Raw genomic sequence first — 19,344 nt, forward strand, 5'->3', positions numbered from 1 at the left:
ACAAGAGTCAGCCCCATCAAAGAGAAAGAAGGCCTATCTGAGAATAAATCCAGCCTAGAGTAAGAGAGACAAGAATTACAGAGAGGATAACTCTTGCTGACATTGTTTAAGCTCCTGGATTTAACCATTCCTGAAGGCAGTGTCCTATTGAAAAAAAATTATTTTTAAGTTTACATACAGTAAAACTGACATTTCTTGGTGCACAGTTCCATGAGTTGTAGTACATACATATATTTGATTATAGTGGTGTACCTACCACTATAATTAAAATAAAGAACAACTCTATCACCTCAAAAATCTCCCTCCTATCAGAGGCAGTTGCTCACTCCTGTAATCCCAGTGCTTTGGGAGGTCTAGATGGGAGGATTGCTTGAGCCCAGGATTTCGAGACCAGCCTAGGCAACATAGTGAGACTTCTGTCCTCTACACACACACACACACACACACACACACACACACCACATACCACATACAAGTCAGGCATGGTGTTGCACGCCTTTAATCCTAGCTACATGGGAGACTGAGGCAGGATGATTGCTTGAGCCCCCGAACTTGGGGTTGCAGTGAGTTATGATCATGCCACTGCCCTCCAGTCTAGGTGACAGAGCAAGATTCTGTCTCTTAAAAAACGAAAACAAAAAACCGCCCTTCTTCATGATGACTCTTTATGATCAAACACTTTCTATACCCCTAACCACTAGCAACTACTGATCTGTTCGCTATCTCTATAGTTTTATCTTTTCCAGAATGTTACACAAATGGAAGCATATGAATGTAATTTTTTGAGACTGGCTTCTTTCACATGGGATAATACCTTTGAAATTCATCCAAGTGTTGCATGTATAAGTCATTTATATCTTTTTTTTTTTTTTGTACCTTTTTACTGAGACAAGGTCTCACTCTGTCACCCAGGCTGGAGTGACAGAATGAGACCTCCTGAGCCTGGGAGGTCAAGGCTGCATGGGAGGTCGTGGCTCACTGCAGCCTTGACCTCCCTGGCTCAGGTGATCTTCCCATTTCAGCCTCCTGAGTAGCTGGGGCTACAGGTGCCCACCACAATGCCTGGATAATTTTTGTATTTTTTGTAGAGTCAGGGTATCGCAATGTTGAACAGGCTGGTCTTGAACTTCTGGGCTCAAGCAATCCACTCACCTTGGCCTCCCAAAGTGCTAGGATTACAGGCATGAGCCACCGCACCCGTCCCATTTGTACCTTTGTATTGTTGATTAATAGTCCATTGTTTAAATGTACCACAGTTTATCCCTTCTCTCTTTGAAGGGCATTTGGGTTGTTTCCAGTTTGGGGTGATTACAAAGAGAGCTGCTGTAAATATTTGCATAGGGTTTTGTGTGAACATAGATTTTCATTTCTCTTGGGTAAATACCTAAAAACGGGATTGCTCAGTCATATGGTAAGTGTATGTTTGACTTTATAGGAGCCTGCCAAAATATTTACTAGAATGGCTACACCATATTATATTCCCACCAGCAACTAATAAGATTTCCCTTTGTTGTGCATTCCAGCCAAAACTTGGTATTGCCATTCTTTTCTTAGGTATTGCCATTCTTTTCTTAATCTATTTTAATGGGTGTGTAATGATATCGTACTGATTTTAACTTGCATTTCTGTAATGGATTATGATATTGAGCAACATTTTATGTGCATGTTTGTCATCCATATATTTTCTTTGGTAAAGTATCTGTTCCTATATTTTGCCCATTTTTGCTTGTTTCCTTACTGTGGATTTTTGAGAGTTCTTTATTATTATTTTTAGAGATGGGGTCTCACTCTGTCACCCAGGCTGGAGTGTAGTGAGTGATCACAGCTCACCACATCCTCAAACTACTGAGCTCAAGTGATCCTCTCACCTCTGCCTCCTGAGTAGCTAGGACTATAGCCACATGCCACCATGCCTGGCTAACTTTTCTTACTTTTTATTTTGTAGAGACAAGGTCTTGCTATGTTGACCAGGCTGTTTCTGAACTCCTGGCTTCAAGCAATCCTCCTGCCTTGGCCTCACAAAATGATGCAATTACAAATGTGAGCCACTGTGCATGGCCAATTTATTTCTTTTTCCTTTTTTTTTTTTTTTTTTTACCTTCTGGCCAATTATTTTTTATTCCAATAGTTTTTGAGGTACAGGTGTTTTTTTGTCACAAGGATGAGGTTTTTTTTTTTTTTTTTTGAGACAGAGCCTCGTTCTGTCGCCCAGGCTGGAGTGCAGTGGCACTATCTCAGCTCACTGCAAACCTCCTTCTCCCAGGTTCAAGCAATTCTCTGCCTCAGCCTCCTGAGTAGCTGGGATTACAGGCGCCGCCACCACGCCCGGCTAATTTTTTTGTATTTTTAGTAGAGACGGGGTTTCACCATCTTGACCAGGACGGTCTCAAACTCCTGACTTTGTGATCCACCCACCTCGGCCTCCCGAAGTGCTGGGATTATAGGCGTGAGCCACCGCGCCCGGCCTAGGATGAGTTCTTTAACGGTGAATTCTGAGATTTCAGTGCAGCTATCACCCGAGCAGTGTACACTGCACCCCATATATTTTCTTTTATCCCTCTCCTACCTCCTAACCTCCCTCTGAGTCCCCACAGTCCATTATATTGCTTTGTATGTTTGTGTGTCCTCATAGCTTAGCTCCTACTTATAAGTGAGAACATACGGTATTTGGTTTCCCATTTCTGAGATAACTTCACTTGGAATAATGGCCTCCAGTTCCATCCAAGTTGCTGCAAAAGATGTTATTTCATTCATTTTTATGGCTGGGTAGTATTCCATGGTGTATATATACCATATGTTCTTTATCTACGTCTTGGTCAGTGGGCACTTAGGTTGGCTCCATATCCTTGCAATTGCAAACAAATTGTGCTGCTACAAACACGCGTGTGCATGTGTCTTTTTCATATACTGACTTCTTTTCCTTTGGGTAGATACCCAGTAATGGGATTGCTGGATCAAATGATAGATTTACCTTTGTTTTTTCGTTTTTTGTTTTTTGTTTTTGTTTTTTTTTTTTTGTTTTTTTGGAGACGGAGTCTCGCTCTGTTGCCCAGGCTGGAGTGCAGTGGCGCATCTCGGCTCACTGCAAGCTCCACCTCCTGCGTTCACGCCATTCTCCTGCCTCAGCCTCCCGAGTAGCTGGGACTATGGGCACCCGCCACCACACCTGGCTAATTTTTTGTATTTTTAGTAGAGATGGGGTTTCACCGTGTTAGCCAGGATGGTCTCGATCTCCTGACCTCGTGATCTGCCCGCCTCGGCCTCCCAAAGTGCTGGGATTACAGGTGTGAGCCACCACGCCCGGCCTACCATTAGTTTTTAAAGGAATCTCTGTACTGTTTTCCATAGTGGTTGTACTAATTTACATTCCCACCAGCCGTGTAAATGTGTTCCTTTTTAACCATATCCATGCCACCATTTATGGTTTTTTGACTTTAATTATGGCTATTCTTGGCCGGGCGCGGTGTCTCATGCCTGTAATCCTAGCACTTTGGGAGGCCAAGGTGGGCGGGTTGCCTGAGCTCAGGAGTTTGAGACCAGCCTGGCCAACATGGCAAAACCCCATCTCTACTAAAAATACAAAAAATTATCCGGACATGGGGGCGTGTGCCTGTAGTCCTAGCTACTCGGGAGGCTGAGACAGGAGAATTGCTTGAACCTGGGGGGCAGAGGTTGCAGTGAGCTGAGATGGCGCCACTGCACTGCACTCCAGCCTGGGCGACAGAGTGAGACTCTGTCTCCAAAAATAATAATAATAAAATTAAAAAAAATTAGCAATTATGGCCATTCTTGCAAGAGTAAGGTGGTATCTCATTGTGGTTTTACCCTGATGATTAGTTAAGCATTTTTTCACATGTTTGTTGGCTGTTTGTATATCTTTTGAGAAATATCTTTTCATGTCCTTTGCCCACTTTTTGATGGGATTATTTGTTTTTTTCTTGCTGATTTGTTTAGGTCCTTTGTCAGAAGCATAGTTTGCAAATATTTTCTTCCACTCTATGGGTTGTCTGTTTACTCTGCTGATTCTTTCTTTTGTTGTACAGAAACTTTTTCGTTAGTTTAATTAGGTCTCATTCATTTATTTTTGGTTGTATTGCATTTGTTTTTTTGTTTTGTTTTGTTTGAGATGGCGTCTTGCTTTGTCACCCAGGCTGGAATGCAATGGTGCGATCTTGGCTCACTGCCACCTCTGCCTTCCGGGTTCAAGCGATTCTCCTGCCTCAGCCTCCTGAGTAGCTGGGATTACAGACGTGCGTCACCATGCCCAGCTAATTTTTGTACTTTTACAAAATTTACAAAAATTTACAAAATTTTTGTACTTTTAGTAGAGACGGGGTTTCACTATGTTGGCTAGGCTGGTCTTGAACTCCTGACCTCGTGATCTGCCTGCCTCGGCCTCCCAAAGTGTTAGGATTACAGGTGTGAGCCACCATGCCTGGCCTGTTTTTTGGGTTCTTAGTCATAAAGTCTTTGCCTAAGTCAATGTCCAGAAGAGTTATTCCAATGTTATATTCTAGAATTTTTATGGTTTCAGGTCTTAGATTCAAGTCTTTAATCCATCTTAAGTTGATTTTTGTATAAGGTGAGAGATGGTGATCCAGTTTCATTCTTTTACACGTGGCTTGCCAGTTTTCACAGTACCATTTATTGAATAGGGTGTCCTTTCACCAATTTATGTTTTTGTATGCTTTGTGGAAGATCAGTTGGCTGTAAGTATTTGGCTTTATTTCTGCATTCCCTATTCTGTTCCATTGGTGTAAGTGCCTATTTTTATACCAGTACCATGCTGTTTCGGTAACTATAGCCTTGTAGCATAATTTGAAGTCCAGTAATGTAATACCTCCAGATTTGTTCTTTTTGCTTAGTATTGCTTTGGCTATGTGGGCTCTTTTTTGATTTCGTATTAATTTTAGGATTTTTTTTCTAGTTCAGTGAAAAATGATGATGGTATTTTGATGGGAATTGCATTGAATCTGTAGACTGCTTTGAGCAGTATGGTCATTTTCACAATATTGATTCTTCCCATCCATGAGCATGGACTCTATTTCCATTTGTTTGTGTCATCTGTGATTCCTTTCAGCAGTGTTTTGTAGTTTCCCTTGTAGAGAACTTTCACCTCCCTGGTTAAATATATTCCTAGGTATTTTATTTTTACTTTTTTGCAGCTGTTGTAAAAGGGATTGAGTTCTTAATTTGATTCTCGACTTGGTCATTGTTGGTGCGTAGCAGTGCTACTGATTTGTGTACATCGATTTTGTAACCTGAGGCTTGACTTTAGGAACCTTTTGGATGAGTCTTTAGAGTTTTCTACGTATATGATCATATCATCAGTGAACAGTGACAGTTTGACTTCCTCTTTTCCAATTTGGATTCCCTTTCTTTCTTTCTTTTGCCTGATTGCTCTGGCTAAGACTTCCAGTACTATGTTGAATAGAAGTGGTGAAAGTTGACATCCTTGTCTTATCCCAGTTCTCAGGGGGAATGCTTTCAACTTTTCCCCATTCAGTATGTTGCCTATGGGTTTGTCAAATATGGCTTTTATTACTTTGAGGTAAGTCCCTTCTATGTCTATTTTGTTGAGGGTTTTTATCATAAAGGGATGCTGGATTTTATCAAATGCTTTTCCTTTTGTCTATTGAGATGATCATATGGTTTTTGTTTTTAATTCTGTTTATGTGACATATCACATTTGTTGATTTGCGTATATTAAACAACCCCTGTATCTCTGGGATGAAACCTGCTCAATCATAATGTATTATTTTTCGGATCTGCTGTTGGATTCAGTTAGCTAGAATTTTCTTGAGGATTTTTGCATCTATGCTCATCAGGGATATGGGTTTTCTTTTCTTTTTTTTTTTTTAATGTCCTTTCCTCATCTTGGTATTAGGGTGATGAGTGGCTCCATAGAATGATCTAGGGAGAATTCCCTCTTTCTCTACCTTTTGAAATAGTTTCAGTATGATTGGCACTAATTCTTCTTTGAATATCTGATGGAATTCAGCTGTGAATCCATCTGTTCTTGGACTTTTTTTGTAGGCAATTTGTTTATTACCGATTCAATTTCATTGTTTGTTATTGCTCTGCTCAAAATTTCTATTTCTTCCTGATTTAATCTAGGAGGGTTGTATGTTACCAGGAATTTATACTTCTTCTCTAGATTTTCTAGTTTGTGCATGTAAAGGTGGACTTAGTAGCCTTGAATGATCTTTTGTATTTCTGTGGTATTGTTGGCAATATTTCCAGTTTCATTTATTTACTTATTTATTTAAGATGGAGTTTCGCTCTTGTTGCCCAGGCTAGAGTGCAATGGCGCGATCTCAGCTCACTGCCACCTCCGCCTCCCAGGTTCAAGCGATTCTCCTGTCTCAGCCTCCCAAGTAGCTGGGATTACAGCCATGAGCCACCACGTCCAGCTAATTTTTGTATGTTTAATAGAGACGGGGTTTCACCATGTTGGCCAGGCTGGTCTTGAACTCCTGACCTCAGGTGGCCCACCCACCTCGGCCTCCCAAACTGCTGGGATTACAGGCGTGAGCCACCATGCCTTGCCTCCAGTTTCATTCCTAATTGAGCTTGTTTGGATCTTCTCTCTTGTTTTTTAAGTTAATCTTGCTAATGGTCTATCAATTTTGTTTATCTTTTCAAAGAACCAGCTTTTTGTTTTATTATCTTTTGTGTTTTTGTTTGTTTGTTTCAATTTCATTTAGTTCTGCTCTGATCTTTGTTATTTCTTTTCTGCTGGCTTTGGGTTTGGTTTGTTCTTTTTTCGTCTAGTTCCTTAAATTGTGACATTTGTTTGTCAATTTGTGCTCTTTTAGAGTGTTTTTTTTTTTTTTCTCTCTTTTTGAGACAAAGTCTCAGTCTGTCACCCAGGCTGGAGTGCAGTCACACCATCTCAGCTCACTGCAACCTCTGCCTCCCAGGTTCAAGTGATTCTTGTGCCTTAACCTCTTGAGTAGCTGAGATTACAAGTGCATGCCACCATGCCCAGCTACATTTTGTATTTTTAGTAGAGATGGCGGGGTTTCACCATGTTGGTCAGGCTGGTCTCGAACTTCTGAACTCAAGTGATCCACCTGCTTCTGCCTCCCAAAGTTGTGGGATTACAGGTGTGAGCCCCCACACCCATCCTATTTTGATGAAGTTATATTTATCATTTTTTTCTTTTATGGATTGTGCTTTTGGTGTCTTATTGGAGAACTCTTTGCTAACTCAATGACATAAAGATTTTCTCCTACGACTTCTAAATTTTTTGTAGTTTTATGTTTTACATTTAAACTTATATTCTATTTTGGTTAATTTTGCTGGCCGGGCGCCGTGGCTCACGCCTGTAATCCCAGCACTTTGGGAGGCCGAGACGGGCGGATCACGAGGTCAGGAGATTGAGACCATCCTGGATAACACGGTGAAACCCCGTCTCTACTAAAAATACAAAAAAATTAGCCGGGCGTGGTGGTGGGCGCCTGTAGTCCCAGCTACTCGGGAGGCTGAGGCAGGAGAATGGCATGAACCCGGGAGGCAGAGCTTGCAGTGAGCCAAGATCACGCCACTGCACTCCAGCCTGGGTGACAGAGCAAGACTCCGTCTCAAAAAAAAAAAAAAAATTTTTTTTGCCATAAGATGTGAGGTATAGGCTGAGGATTTTTTTTTTTTTCCATATGGATGTCCAATTGTTCTAATATGTTTTGTTGAAAAAAACTATCCTCACTATATTAAATTGCCTTTGCAACTTTGCATCTTTGTAAAAATCAATTGGCAATATTTGTGGGTTCTCTATTTTATATCATTATTTCATGTATCTATAACTCCACCAATACCATATTGGCTTGATTAATGAAGCTTTATAGTAAGTCTTACAGTCAAGTAATGTGAGACTTCTAACTCTTCTTTTTCATAATTGCTTTGCTAGTCTAGTTCCTTTGCTTTTCTATATAAATTTAGCATCAGCTTGTCTGTATCTACAAAAAGTGGAAATGCACAAATGCATAGATTTATTGAAAATGTATATTTGACTATAATGTCATCCAACCCATGAATATAGTATATCTCTCATTTAATTAGTTTTTATTTGACTTATTTCATGAGCAGCTTATAGTTTTCTACATACTAATCCTACACATATGTTGCTAGGTTTATACTAAAGTATTTCATTTTGGGGAGTTTATCGTAAATGAGTTTTTTTGAATTTTAGTTTTCAATCTTTTGCTGCTCATATATAGACACAAAAATAATTGTTGTAGGTTGACCTTGCATCCTACAACCTTGCTAAACTCACTGGGAACTATGTAGATAATCATGTCATCTGTATAGGGGCAGTTTTATTTCTTGCTTTCTAATATATACGATTTTTTTTGTTTGTTTTGTTGTCTTATTGTACTGGCTAGAATTTCCAGAATAATGTTGAATAAGAGTGCTGAGAATGTATTATTTACCCTGAGTGAGGGAAAAAAAAAAAAAAGAGTGGTGAAAATGAATATCCTTGCCTTGTTTCCAGTTTTGGAAGCAAAGAATTCAGACTTGTAAGAGTTTAGCTATGGGTTTTTTTTTTTAATAGATGTCCTTTATTATGTTAAGGAACCTCCTCTCTTCCTGGTTAACTGAGAGTTTTTATCATGAATGAATGTTGAATTTTGTCACATACCTTTTCTGCTTTAATTGTTGGGATCATGTAGTTTTCTTTAATCTATCTTTAATGTAAAAGAGCCTCATCAGTCATATTTGCTATGACTATTTAATCCTTTTTTTTTGGACAGCGTCTAGCTCTGTCACCCAGCCTGGAGTGCAGTGCTGCAATTACAGCTCACTGTAGCCTCAATTTCCCAGGCTCAAGAGATCCTCTCACCTCAGACTCCTGAGTATCTGGGAGTATAGCTACACACCACTAAGCTTGGCTAATTTTTTTTAAAGAGACTGGGGTCTCACTATGTTACTCAGGCTGGTCTTGAACTCCTGGGCTCAAGTGATCCCCCCATCTTGGCCTCCCAAAATGTTGGGATGACAGGCATAAGCCACCACACCCAAACTTAATCCTACTTGTTAAATAGTGTATTAAAACACCACTATATGGCCGGGTGCAGTGGCTCACGCCTGTAATCCCAGCACTTTGGGAGGCAGAGGCAGGCAGATCACTTGAGGCCAGGAGTTTGAGACCCGCCTGGCCATCATGGCGAAACCCCATCTCTACTAAAAATACAAAAAATTAGCTGGGCGTGGTGGTGCACGCCTGTAGTCCCAGCTACTCAGGAGGCTAAGGCAGGAGAACTGCTTGAATCCAGGAGGTGGAGGTTGCATTGAACTGAGATTGTGCCACTGTACTCCAGCCTGGGCAACAGAGCAAGACTCTGTTTCAAAAAAAAAAATGCCACTGCATGTTCATTTTCTTTCAGCCACTGAATATAGGGCTTTTTGTAATGACAAAAGTTATTATTAGGGGACTTAAGAGATTTTCTATGGTTATATATATTTTCAGAATAAATAGGCTTTGCTAAGTCTTAAGTTCTTTAAAATAAACATTGCCTCAAAATTTAAAGTTAGGATGATTACAATGGGTTTTGTTGTTGTTGTACAAACATTCACTTGAGAAGTTGAAAGCCCAGTCACAAATGTGTTTTGTCTATACATGAAAACAAACGAAGGGTAAAAGGTAAATGGGCTTTGTATTTATTTCCTAGGGCTAATGTAACTAAGTACATCCAACTAAATGGCTTAAAACAACAGGAATTCAATGTCTCACAATTCTGGTGGCTAGGAGTCTAAAATGAAGGTGTCATCAGGGTTATGCTCCCTCTGAAATCTGTAAGGGAAGTTTTTGCCTCTTCCTAGCTTTTGGTGTTTGCTGGCAATACTTGGTGTTCCTTGGCTTGTAGATGCATCACTCCAATCACGTAGCTGTCTTCTTCCTGTGTCTTTCCCTCATCTTTCCTGTGTGCCTGTCTGTGTCTGTGCCCAAACTTCCCTTTTCTATAAAGACACCAGTCATATTCGATTAGGACCCACACTAAGGACCTCATTTTAACTACATTACCTCTGGAATGACCATATGTCCAAATAAGTTCACATCCTGAGCTTCTAAGGGTTAGATACCTTCTTTCAACATTACTTCACAATAATTCAACCCATAACAGGCACTACTCACTTTTAACAGTAGATGAAGTAGATTGTTTGTATAGAAGGCCACAAAATTCCTCCTACCTTTCTATTCATGTCCTTTTGCTTCCTGACTTTGCTGCTTCTCCCATCAAGAACTGGAGTCCATTTCCACCTCCTCTTGAATCTGCCCTGGCCTTGTCTTGCTTTGACCAGTCAAATGAAATGGAAGTAATTTCACACAACTACTAAGTCTAGGTCTCTAGGTGCCTTGCAATTTTCACTCTCACTCTCCTACCTGAGATCTTTTTGTAAGTAAGTCTGAGACAGGCTGCTATAGAGATTAGTGGGTGAGGTCTGAGATGCTCCAACCAACAGCCAGCACGAATTGCCAGGCATTTGAGTCAGGGAATCTTAGACTATGAAGCCCCAGCTGAGCATCTGGATTCTGGTGCTATAGATGCATGAGTGACCTCACACAGAACCAGCAGAAGAACTACTCAGCTGAGCCCACCCCAAACTTCTGTCCTACTGTTTTAAGCTACTACGTTTTGAAGTGATTTGTTACACAACAATAAATGATTGATACAGAAGAATGTTAAAAGCTTGAGTCTTCTGTTGTTTACAATCAGAATTGCCTCAACTAAATCACTTAATTCTAACAGCCCCTGCTTCCTTTTTTGTAAAATGTAGATATTTTACTCATCTGTCACCACTGGTTCCAGGTTTCAGGTTTTCAGTTTTAATGAATAAAAACGTAAGGGATAGGAATAAGAGGAAATTATTAGCTCAAGTAACTGACAAGTCAAGGAGTTGGTTTGGCTTCAGGTATGACTTGATTCAAGGACTCAAATGAAGATATCAGGGATTTGTTGGCCCCCACCTCTCTATTCTTTTTTCTTCTTGTGTCAGATTCTCAGATGGGCTTGCCCCAAGTGAGGGCCCTCCTTGCAGTATGAGGTTTAAGTTGATCTGGCCTGGCAAACCTAAAAGGAAGTTTGACTTTCATTGGACCTACTAGAAATATGTGCCCATCCCTAGACCAGTCAGGTCAGAGGGATGAAATGCTCCATTTGGTCAGGACTAGGGCACGTGTCCACCTAACCCAGTGAAGTGGAGAGGTGGAGGTAGGGATAGGGGAAGAAAGGGTTAGGCTCACCAAGACCATCTGGGGAGACTGGCACAAAGGAAAACTGGGACACTATTACTAGAAGAAAAGAAATGGACGCTGAGCAGGTAGAAAATAACAGATGTTCACTTCTTATTACATAGGCTGGGTAAACAGATAACAGTAATAGCTTATATTTATTAAATGCTTATTAGGTTCCCAGCACTGATCTGAATAGTTTATGTATATTAATTCCTCTTATTCTTCTCTATTTAGGAAGATGTATGGTTATTATAGTATTCCTACTTTACAAATGAGGAAGCCAAGGCATAAAGTGATTAAGTTGCCTATGGTCATGCATATATGAGTAGCATCAGAATCTAACTAGACTGGCTTGAAAGCTACTGCCTTTAACCTCCAGTCTATATTCAAAATAGGTCACCAGCACTATGGTAGGCAGGATTCTAACGTGGTCCCCAAGATCCCCAACCCTTGGCATATAATTCCTTCTTCTTGAAAGTGGGTGGGACCTGTGAACATGACAGGATAGCCACTCCCTTGACTAGGTTACATTATATGACAAAAGTGATGAAACGGTCACTCTCTAGACTCCTGTAGGAGGATTCTCTTGCTGACTTTCAAGGAGTAAGCTGCCATGTTGTGAGGGGGCCATGTGGCTTAGACCACTAGTTGAAAGCAGCCCTTGGCCAACAGCCAGCAAGAAAATAGTAATCTCAGTCCTACAACCACAAGGATCTGAATTCTGTCAATAACCTGAATGTGCTTGAAGGAGGAGCCCAAGCTCCAGATGAGAAAGCCTGGCCCATCCCTTGATTTCAGCCTGATGAGCCCTTGAGCAGAGGACCCAGCCATACTGTGCCCCAGCTTCTCACCTCTAAAAGTGACAGGCAATGAGTATGTATTTTTTTAAGCTGCTAAATTTGAGGGTCATTTGTTACTAATGTCAGCATCTTCTCTTTGTAGCCTTTTTATCTTCCATCAGGGTAGCTAGGCTCTCCCTCCTTTGGCACTCCCAGGGCTTTTCACACCAACTTGCTCACTGTTATCATAGAGCCCCCATATCACCTGGGTTAGGATTGTAATTACCAGGTAGGAGCGTGGCAGGGCTACTGCTAGGTCATTATTGTGTGACTAGCACTTGAAAGTGTCTATTATATATGAATCGCTCTGTAATTGGTTGCAGAATAAATGAAAAGGCATCTGTGATGTATGTTTGCAAAATTTTATCTTTTGTAGGAACTGGTGGGGCCTGGATTGTGCTTCCAAGGGTAGTTTGGGGGTAACCTTCAGCCTGGGGTCCTAGGACAGTCACCAGTCCGTACCGAATTGGATGTGAAGTTTTAGCATGGGGCCTCCTACACTACTAAGGTAGTGGTAATTCACTCTGCAAACCCATATGAGGTTTTCCCCGACTCTGAAGCTCTTTCTTTACATTCCACATTTTGGTGCCTTCTCAAGCCATTATTCTGTTGCCTTTTCACAGCTGTGGAGGCAAACAGGCCTGGGTTGAGAATCTCAGCTCTGCTGCCCACTAGCTGAGGATCCATCATTGTACTCTTCTGAGCATGTTTCCTTGTCTATTAAATGGGGAAAATAATTCTCGCAGCTGGCAGTATTTTAAGGACTCCATGAGAGAACGGAGCATGGACTTAGGAAGGTACGCTCCCATAAGGCATGGGGGCTTGCCCTTTTTGTTCGAGGCTGTGTTCCCAGTGTGTCCCTCAAACAGTAGGTGCTCAATACATTTGTTGAATGAGCAAGCAGTTTATGGCATGAATTCAGCACAATGACTGGTAGACAGTAAGTATTCCACAAAGGACAGCTTTTACTGTCCATTTCACAGAGGAGGAAACCTCACCTGAGGACGCTGACACAAGTGTTTCACGAGTTTTTCCTATTTTATCACTCGACATTAAGAAGGTAGTCAGGGATGCTGGGGTAATCTAACTTGAGGAACGAATATCCCTCAGTACAACACTTCCAAGAAAAACGGCCCTCGCAATCTTTTATAAAGAAGTCAGGATTCCAATAAAACCAGGAAGGACCACATTCCAAAGCAAACAAACTCGTCTCATTCCCCACCCTGGAGGAGGGTGTTCACCCCCGTTCTGCTAAAGATAGAGCTAGGGCCCTCCCCAGGAACTTCCTGGCTTTTATTAGTTTGTAATCCCAAACATAACTTTTCAAAGGTTTTTCTTTTGGAAGTGTGGGTGTGAAAATGCTTCCTTAATCACATCGAGCGGGAGGATCTCCGACCATCTGTACTTTATCTGAAAACCTAGCATCCGGTTGCGATGTTTGGGTGGGTGGAGGACCCTGCCGTGTTGGGATGAAACAGCAGGGACACGTTTAAAACACAAGAACCATGTGCGGTGGCTCACGCCTGTAATCTCAGCACTTTGGGAGGCTGAGGCAGGCGGATCACAAGGTCAGGAGTTCGAGACCAGCCTTGCCAAAACGGTGAAACCCCGCCTCTACCAAAAAAAAAAAAAAAACAAAAAACAAAACACCACCAAAAAAATAATCAGCCGGGCGTGGTGGCGGGCGCCTGTAGTTCCAGCTACTCGGGAGGCTGAGGCAGGAGAATCGCCTGAACCCGGGAGGCGAAGGTTGTAGTGAGCCGAAATCGAGCCACTGTACTCCAGCCTGGGCGACGGAGCGAGACTGTCTCAAAACAAAACAAAACAATCCCACGTCAAGATCGCTTTGAAACACAGGCAGAAAAATTAGGCAAAAAATGTCAAACGGCTAATTACCTTGGCTCAGTTACGCATTTAACCGAAAGCCCGCCTCCCCCACTTTTAGCCCCAGCGTTAAGAATGTAAAATAGGGCTCTTAGAAGTCTAAGCGATAAAGATCTTCTTACCGAGAGCCAAGGGACAAAACTCATTACAGATAAGCCTAGTCCTCCCATTTCCCCCGGACGCCTCTCCCCGATTGCTAAAGAAGCAGCCGCTCCCCGGGTAGCTGCCAGGAAATCAGTCCGGCCCCGCGGCGCTGCTTTCACCCTGCAGGGGGTAAGAGGCGCACTTCCTGCGCCCTCCCCGCGGCCAAACCGGGGTGCGGGAACCTTCTCCAGAGAAGCTGCGAGTTGGGGAAACTCCGCTACCGATCCATCGTGGCGCCGGGAAAGGGGCTGTGGGGCTCGGAAGGGCTAGATTTCGCAATTCTGGGATCGATATTCCTCCCCTCCCCCACTTTCCCTAGCCTTGGACTGGGCCAATGAAAGCCCGAAAAGGAAAAAAAAAAAAAAAAAAAAATTAAATCTCAACGTAGCCGGAGTGCAAAGGCCGCTCGGCTTTGTTTCCCGGTGGGGGAACGCGCTGTGTTGGAGGCGCGAACAGGAGCCGCAGACGGTGAGCCCCTCCGCTGCAACTGCCAGGGCAGTGAAGCCGAACAGAAAACCCCATCGCTTTAAAAAGGCAGCTGTCCGCCCTCTCCCTTTCCCCTCGCCCTGGCGAGGGGCCCCTCAAGTCCGGGATCCGCGAGCTACGCGGACGGAGGATCTCGCCAAACCCGAGCACCGTGCGGCGTCTTTTAAGAACTCGAACAACGGGAATCCAGCAAAAGACAAGCCGGCCCCAGAAGGCAGCCTCCCTCCTCTCTCCGCGCACGGGCTACAATCGCCCCCAGTCCCCAAACTGTCACAGTAGAGGCCGCGCGGAGAGAGCAGAGCCGAGTGACCCCGCGCAAGGCAGAAGCCAAGCGCGGCTGCTTTAAGAACGCGGAGAGCGCGCGCCCGCCGCCAGCTGGCCCGGGCTGCGCGCCCCCGCCGCCACCGCGCGCCCCCTGTTCGCTCGCTCCTTCGCTCGCCGGCTTTAAAGTCTCTGCCAGGATCCATGCTCACATGTTACTTCCTGTATGGAGGCATGGCCAGTTTCCAGCCCCGCGCTCTTCGTTCCTTCCCAGCCTGCGCCGGAGCCACAACTTTCAGGAGCATGGACTGAAGGCGCCCTCGCCCCAGCGCCCCTCTGAGATCCTTTGTGTTTTCCTCCGTTTCCTCCGGCCGTTTCTATTTTGGGGGGCTCTCCGCTCCCCCCGCCTCTCCCCTCCCCTTCCCCTCTCGCAAACATGCCTCCTTCCTTCCCGGGGCCCTGGAAGGAGCTGCCTGCCTGAAGCCCGGAGACGCCGCGCCGCGCTCAGCCCCGCCGCCGCCCGCCGGCTCTCGGGCTGTGCTGCGCTGCCGACTCAAGTTGGGGATCCTCGGCTGCTCGCCGCCGCCGCCCGCGGTCCCTGCCTGCCCCAGGCCCGGGTCATCGCCGCCGGCCGCCGACTCCGCGCCCTGCCCGATCGGCTCTCTCCTTTTTGAACGGAAAGCAGCCCTTCTCCGCCGAGAGGATCGTCCCCAGCGTGGCTCTGCGTTCCCGGTCACTTTTTGAGATTTTCCGGGGGGCGCTCGGCGGCTTCCCGGATTCCAAGGGGACTCGGGCCGCCGAGCGCGGGGGCCCGTGGAGCGGGCGAGCCGGGGAAGCGCCCCGGCTTAGCGGAGGCTCGCACGGAGGCAAGAACTTATTCAACAAGTTTACCTCCCTGCTTTCCTCTTTTCGATGTGCGTTTTCGGACATGCGGAGGTTACTGGAACCGTGTTGGTGGATTTTGTTCCTGAAAATCACCAGTTCCGTGCTCCATTATGTCGTGTGCTTCCCCGGTGAGTGCCGGCCGCCGAGGGGATGCGGCCCCGGCCGGCGCGCGTTGGGGATGCGGAGTTGTCGCCTGGGCGCGGAGCTCCGGCGCCCGTCCGGGAGACCCTGGAGAGGGTGGAGGGTGGCCCGGCGCCCGGGTAGGAGAGGAGGATTGCTCCGCTGGCTTGGACGATGTTTAGGGAGGCAGGCTAGTGGTCGAGGAAGGTGGAGGCAGGGGCCGGCCGGGGAGGGGGCTGGGGGACGCGGGGGTCTGCTCTCGCTCCCTTTTGGGGGGCCTGGGGAGCTGGAATCGGGAGAAAGGGGGACTTGCTTTGCTGACTCGTCGCCGATCGGGAGAACTCGAGTTGTGGGGCGGTTGGGGAGACTGAGGCCATGGAAAGGATGCTTCTGTGGTTTTGGGGGGCCCGGGATGAGCCCCCTCGCTCTGGCGGGTATTGAAGGAGCTCAGAAGGTGGGGGTTTGCTTTGCTGTTCTCCATCCCTTTGGGAGGGCTAGGTTTCGGGGAATGGAAGTCGGAGGCTGGCTGCGGAGGACTGAGGATGTGGGGAGCAGCCTGCGTTCTGGGGTCGGGGGTGTCCTCCCTCTCTCTGGGGGCTGGGGCGCGGGCAGCACTTCGGTGCCGGCGTGAGGCAGCCTCCTTGGGCGCAGTGAGACGGCAGGGCGCAGGCGGTTTCGGAGACATCCGTGTCACCCCTAGCCCCGGCCCGTGGCCCTTTCCCTCCGCTGCTCTGCTCGATTGGATTGCTTGGGTCTGGACGCGGGGAGGGGGCGGGGGCGGTTTCGGCGGCCGGGTTGCTGTTCGCGCCGGGGCTGATTTTTTTCCTGTCTCGCGCGCCCTGCCTACCTTCATCTTTGCCCTTTTGCAGGCTGTTCGCGGCTGGCAGACCCAGACTCGCTCTTTTCTGGCTAGGTTAAGAAAGGAACAATACTGGCCGTTGATAAGGAGAATAAATCACCGCACGTAACGGTGTGCGGCTCGGCGACCTTCCACTTCCAGCTCTCAGCTGGCAGTTCCCCCTCCTCTCTCCCCTGGGGAGGGCAGAGGCCAGCTGCCTCCCTCTACTCTCTTGCAGGTCCCCCGGGCAGCAGCGCCGAGCTCCCTCGTAGCTGTCCCTTGGGGTGGAGGCCAAGTCCTGCCCTAGCCCGGGGAAGGGCTGGAAGAAGGGGTGATTTGCTTTTCATCCCTCGCTCCCCTAAGGACAGAGAATTCCCCGTTTTTCTGCCCTCTCATCCATCAGCTCCTGCATACCCGGAGGTGGAGGTTATCTGAATCAAGAAAAAGAGGAATGTGCCCCGAGGTCTCCGCTCTGCCTGGTTACAGCCGCCTGTCCTCGGGCGGCTGGAGCGCCCGTTTTTGGTGCAGCGGGTCCCTTAGTCCCGTCGTGCGACCCGGAGCAGGGCGCGCGGGAGCCCTCGTCGCCCTTGGGGATCCCTCTCGGGGGACTGGCAGCGAATGCCCCCTTTGCAGAATCGGGGATGGCCTCGAGGGGAAGAAAGGGAAAACACCGTCTTGTGTTCTGCACCCCCTTTTCTCTCTGCTTATCCTCCTGCCCGCGGAGCGGCGCGGAGCTCCAGCCCAGAAACGCAGCTCAGAGGCCGAGCGAGGACGTGCGTCCACACTCACCCTGGGGTTTGCCCACTGGAGTCCTGCCTCTACGGTAGGACACTGGGGCCTGGGGTTTGCCCACTGGAGTCCTGCCTCTACGGCCTCTACGGTAGTGTAGGCCATGGGGACATCTCCCCCTAGAAACAGCTGCCTTCATTCACTAAAAGACCACTGCTCAGTATTTGGGTTAATCATCTCTCCTTTCTAGTCTCCCCTGCTTTACCACGGACTTGACGACTGAGCGGGCTCAGGTGCACACAGGGGTTGAGCTTTGTGAGGGCCACTCTTTAATGGGTGCAGTGGGAGGTCGTGGAGGGCTGCCTTGCAAATTAGAGGAATTTCCAATTCCACTTCTGTCCTTCTTGCGCTCGGGGATGCAGTCAGTGGGCTGACCGTGGTTTTCTTTTCCCTGGTGTGTGAGGAAGCTTGAGATCCAAAATGGGACTGCCAGGGAACCAGCCTTCATGGGGCTTGGACCATTTTCGTCTTCTCATTTTCTTTTCGCGCCCACGCTGCGAGGTAAATAGCCCCTTTCCTGGTCCGGGAGCCGAGGGGTGTCGGAAAGGGAAAGGACAGTGGTGGGAGGCGCAGGGAAGAGGGCGGTTTGGTTTGGAAAAGTGCAGCCCGAGAGGGAGCAGCAGGCTTTGGAGCAAGGTAAAGTTAAAATATCAGATCTCAGGGAGACGCTGGCTTTTCGTTTTCCGAGGTTGCCGCGACGCCGCTGGACCTCAGGGGGCGCCCCCGAGCCACTGGTGGGGCTCCTGCCACCTCCACACTGGTCGGCCTCGGCCACCTCCACGCCGCAGGGATGGGGCGCGCGTGCCCGGGTTCCCAGGCTCTGGGGCTGCAGACGCGCCTTGGCGCGAGGCGGCGGCCTCGTCCTGGCGATGCTGCTCCTGGCTTTCTCGAAACCCGCTGGGGGCTGGAGTTCGCCTTGGGACCCCCACTTCTTGCCTGCTATGACCTCGAAAGCGCTTATCTGTTTGACATGAGGGATAAAAATGCTTCTGTTTTGGAGTAGGGTCCTCCTTGTGAGGTCTTAGCCAAAATCCCTTGTTATTTAGTATTTTTGTGTTTCCTCTCAGAATCACAACTCAGCATAACTCTTCAGTTGCATTTGAGTTCTCAGCTCTTGTTCAGGATATGGGTTAGCTGTAGTTTGGGCAGGGTTTTGGAAACACAGCCCTGGCATGAGCTTTTTCCCAGTGGGTTGGAAACAGTGGATTTTAGTCTTTGAACAGCAGTGTGGCAGGTTTGGGATCCATTCAGGGTTAATAATGCTTCAAGTGATGCTTTCCAAGTGCAAAGCTAAGAGTGTTACCAAACATGATATTAGGCATATTACATTGCTATATACATCTTTATAAAGCACTGTAGAAACGTTTACAAAAATAGCAAAATATAATGGATCCGCCACCCAACTTCAACACTCACAACTCAATCTTCTCTCATCTCTTCCTCCCCAATACCTTATTATTTTAAAGCAAATCCTACACATAGTTCATTCAAACTCTGATATATATCTCCAATCACTGGGAATTTAATTGCCTCTGACACAGTATAAAATACGTTACTTCAGAGTGTTAACCTTTTATCTATTTTACATTCTCAAGCTCAGCAGATTTTGTTTTTTAATTGATTTTTGTCTTTCGGCCCTCAGAGTGAAACTCTGGTTTTGATATGTTTTGTATTGTAATTACATTATATCTAGGATGCTGCCACTGGAAACAGTTTAGATGGATAAGCTCAGCTGTGTACCTTGGATGTGTCAGAATTGGAGGCTCCATGATTAATGTCGGGTGAATCATGAATCTCCCTCTAAGCTGTCTCTTATTTTATTTGCATGTGCGGGCTTTAGTTCTGATGGGCATCCGTTATGG

At 46.4% G+C, this 19,344-nt stretch overlaps 1 protein-coding gene across 2 annotated transcripts in view; it reads left to right on the forward strand.

Annotated features, from left to right (window-relative positions):
- The first annotated feature begins 14,272 nt into the window (after positions 1-14,272).
- The window catches only part of PTPRG (protein tyrosine phosphatase receptor type G), a 730,401-nt gene continuing 725,329 nt past the window's right edge, over positions 14,273-19,344 (forward strand). The window contains exon 1 of one of the 2 annotated variants that reach the window (XM_004034399.5): positions 14,273-15,863. In XM_004034399.5, the coding sequence (XP_004034447.3) occupies positions 15,779-15,863 (85 nt within the window). In that variant the 5' untranslated portion in view covers positions 14,273-15,778. The remainder of the gene's footprint in view (positions 15,864-19,344) is intronic. The other variant, XM_004034398.5, reaches the window with a different exon arrangement.

The sequence above is a fragment of the Gorilla gorilla genome, chromosome 2 (genome assembly GCF_029281585.2).
Source record: "Gorilla gorilla gorilla isolate KB3781 chromosome 2, NHGRI_mGorGor1-v2.1_pri, whole genome shotgun sequence".
In the NCBI taxonomy this organism is placed as follows: Eukaryota; Metazoa; Chordata; class Mammalia; order Primates; family Hominidae; genus Gorilla; species Gorilla gorilla.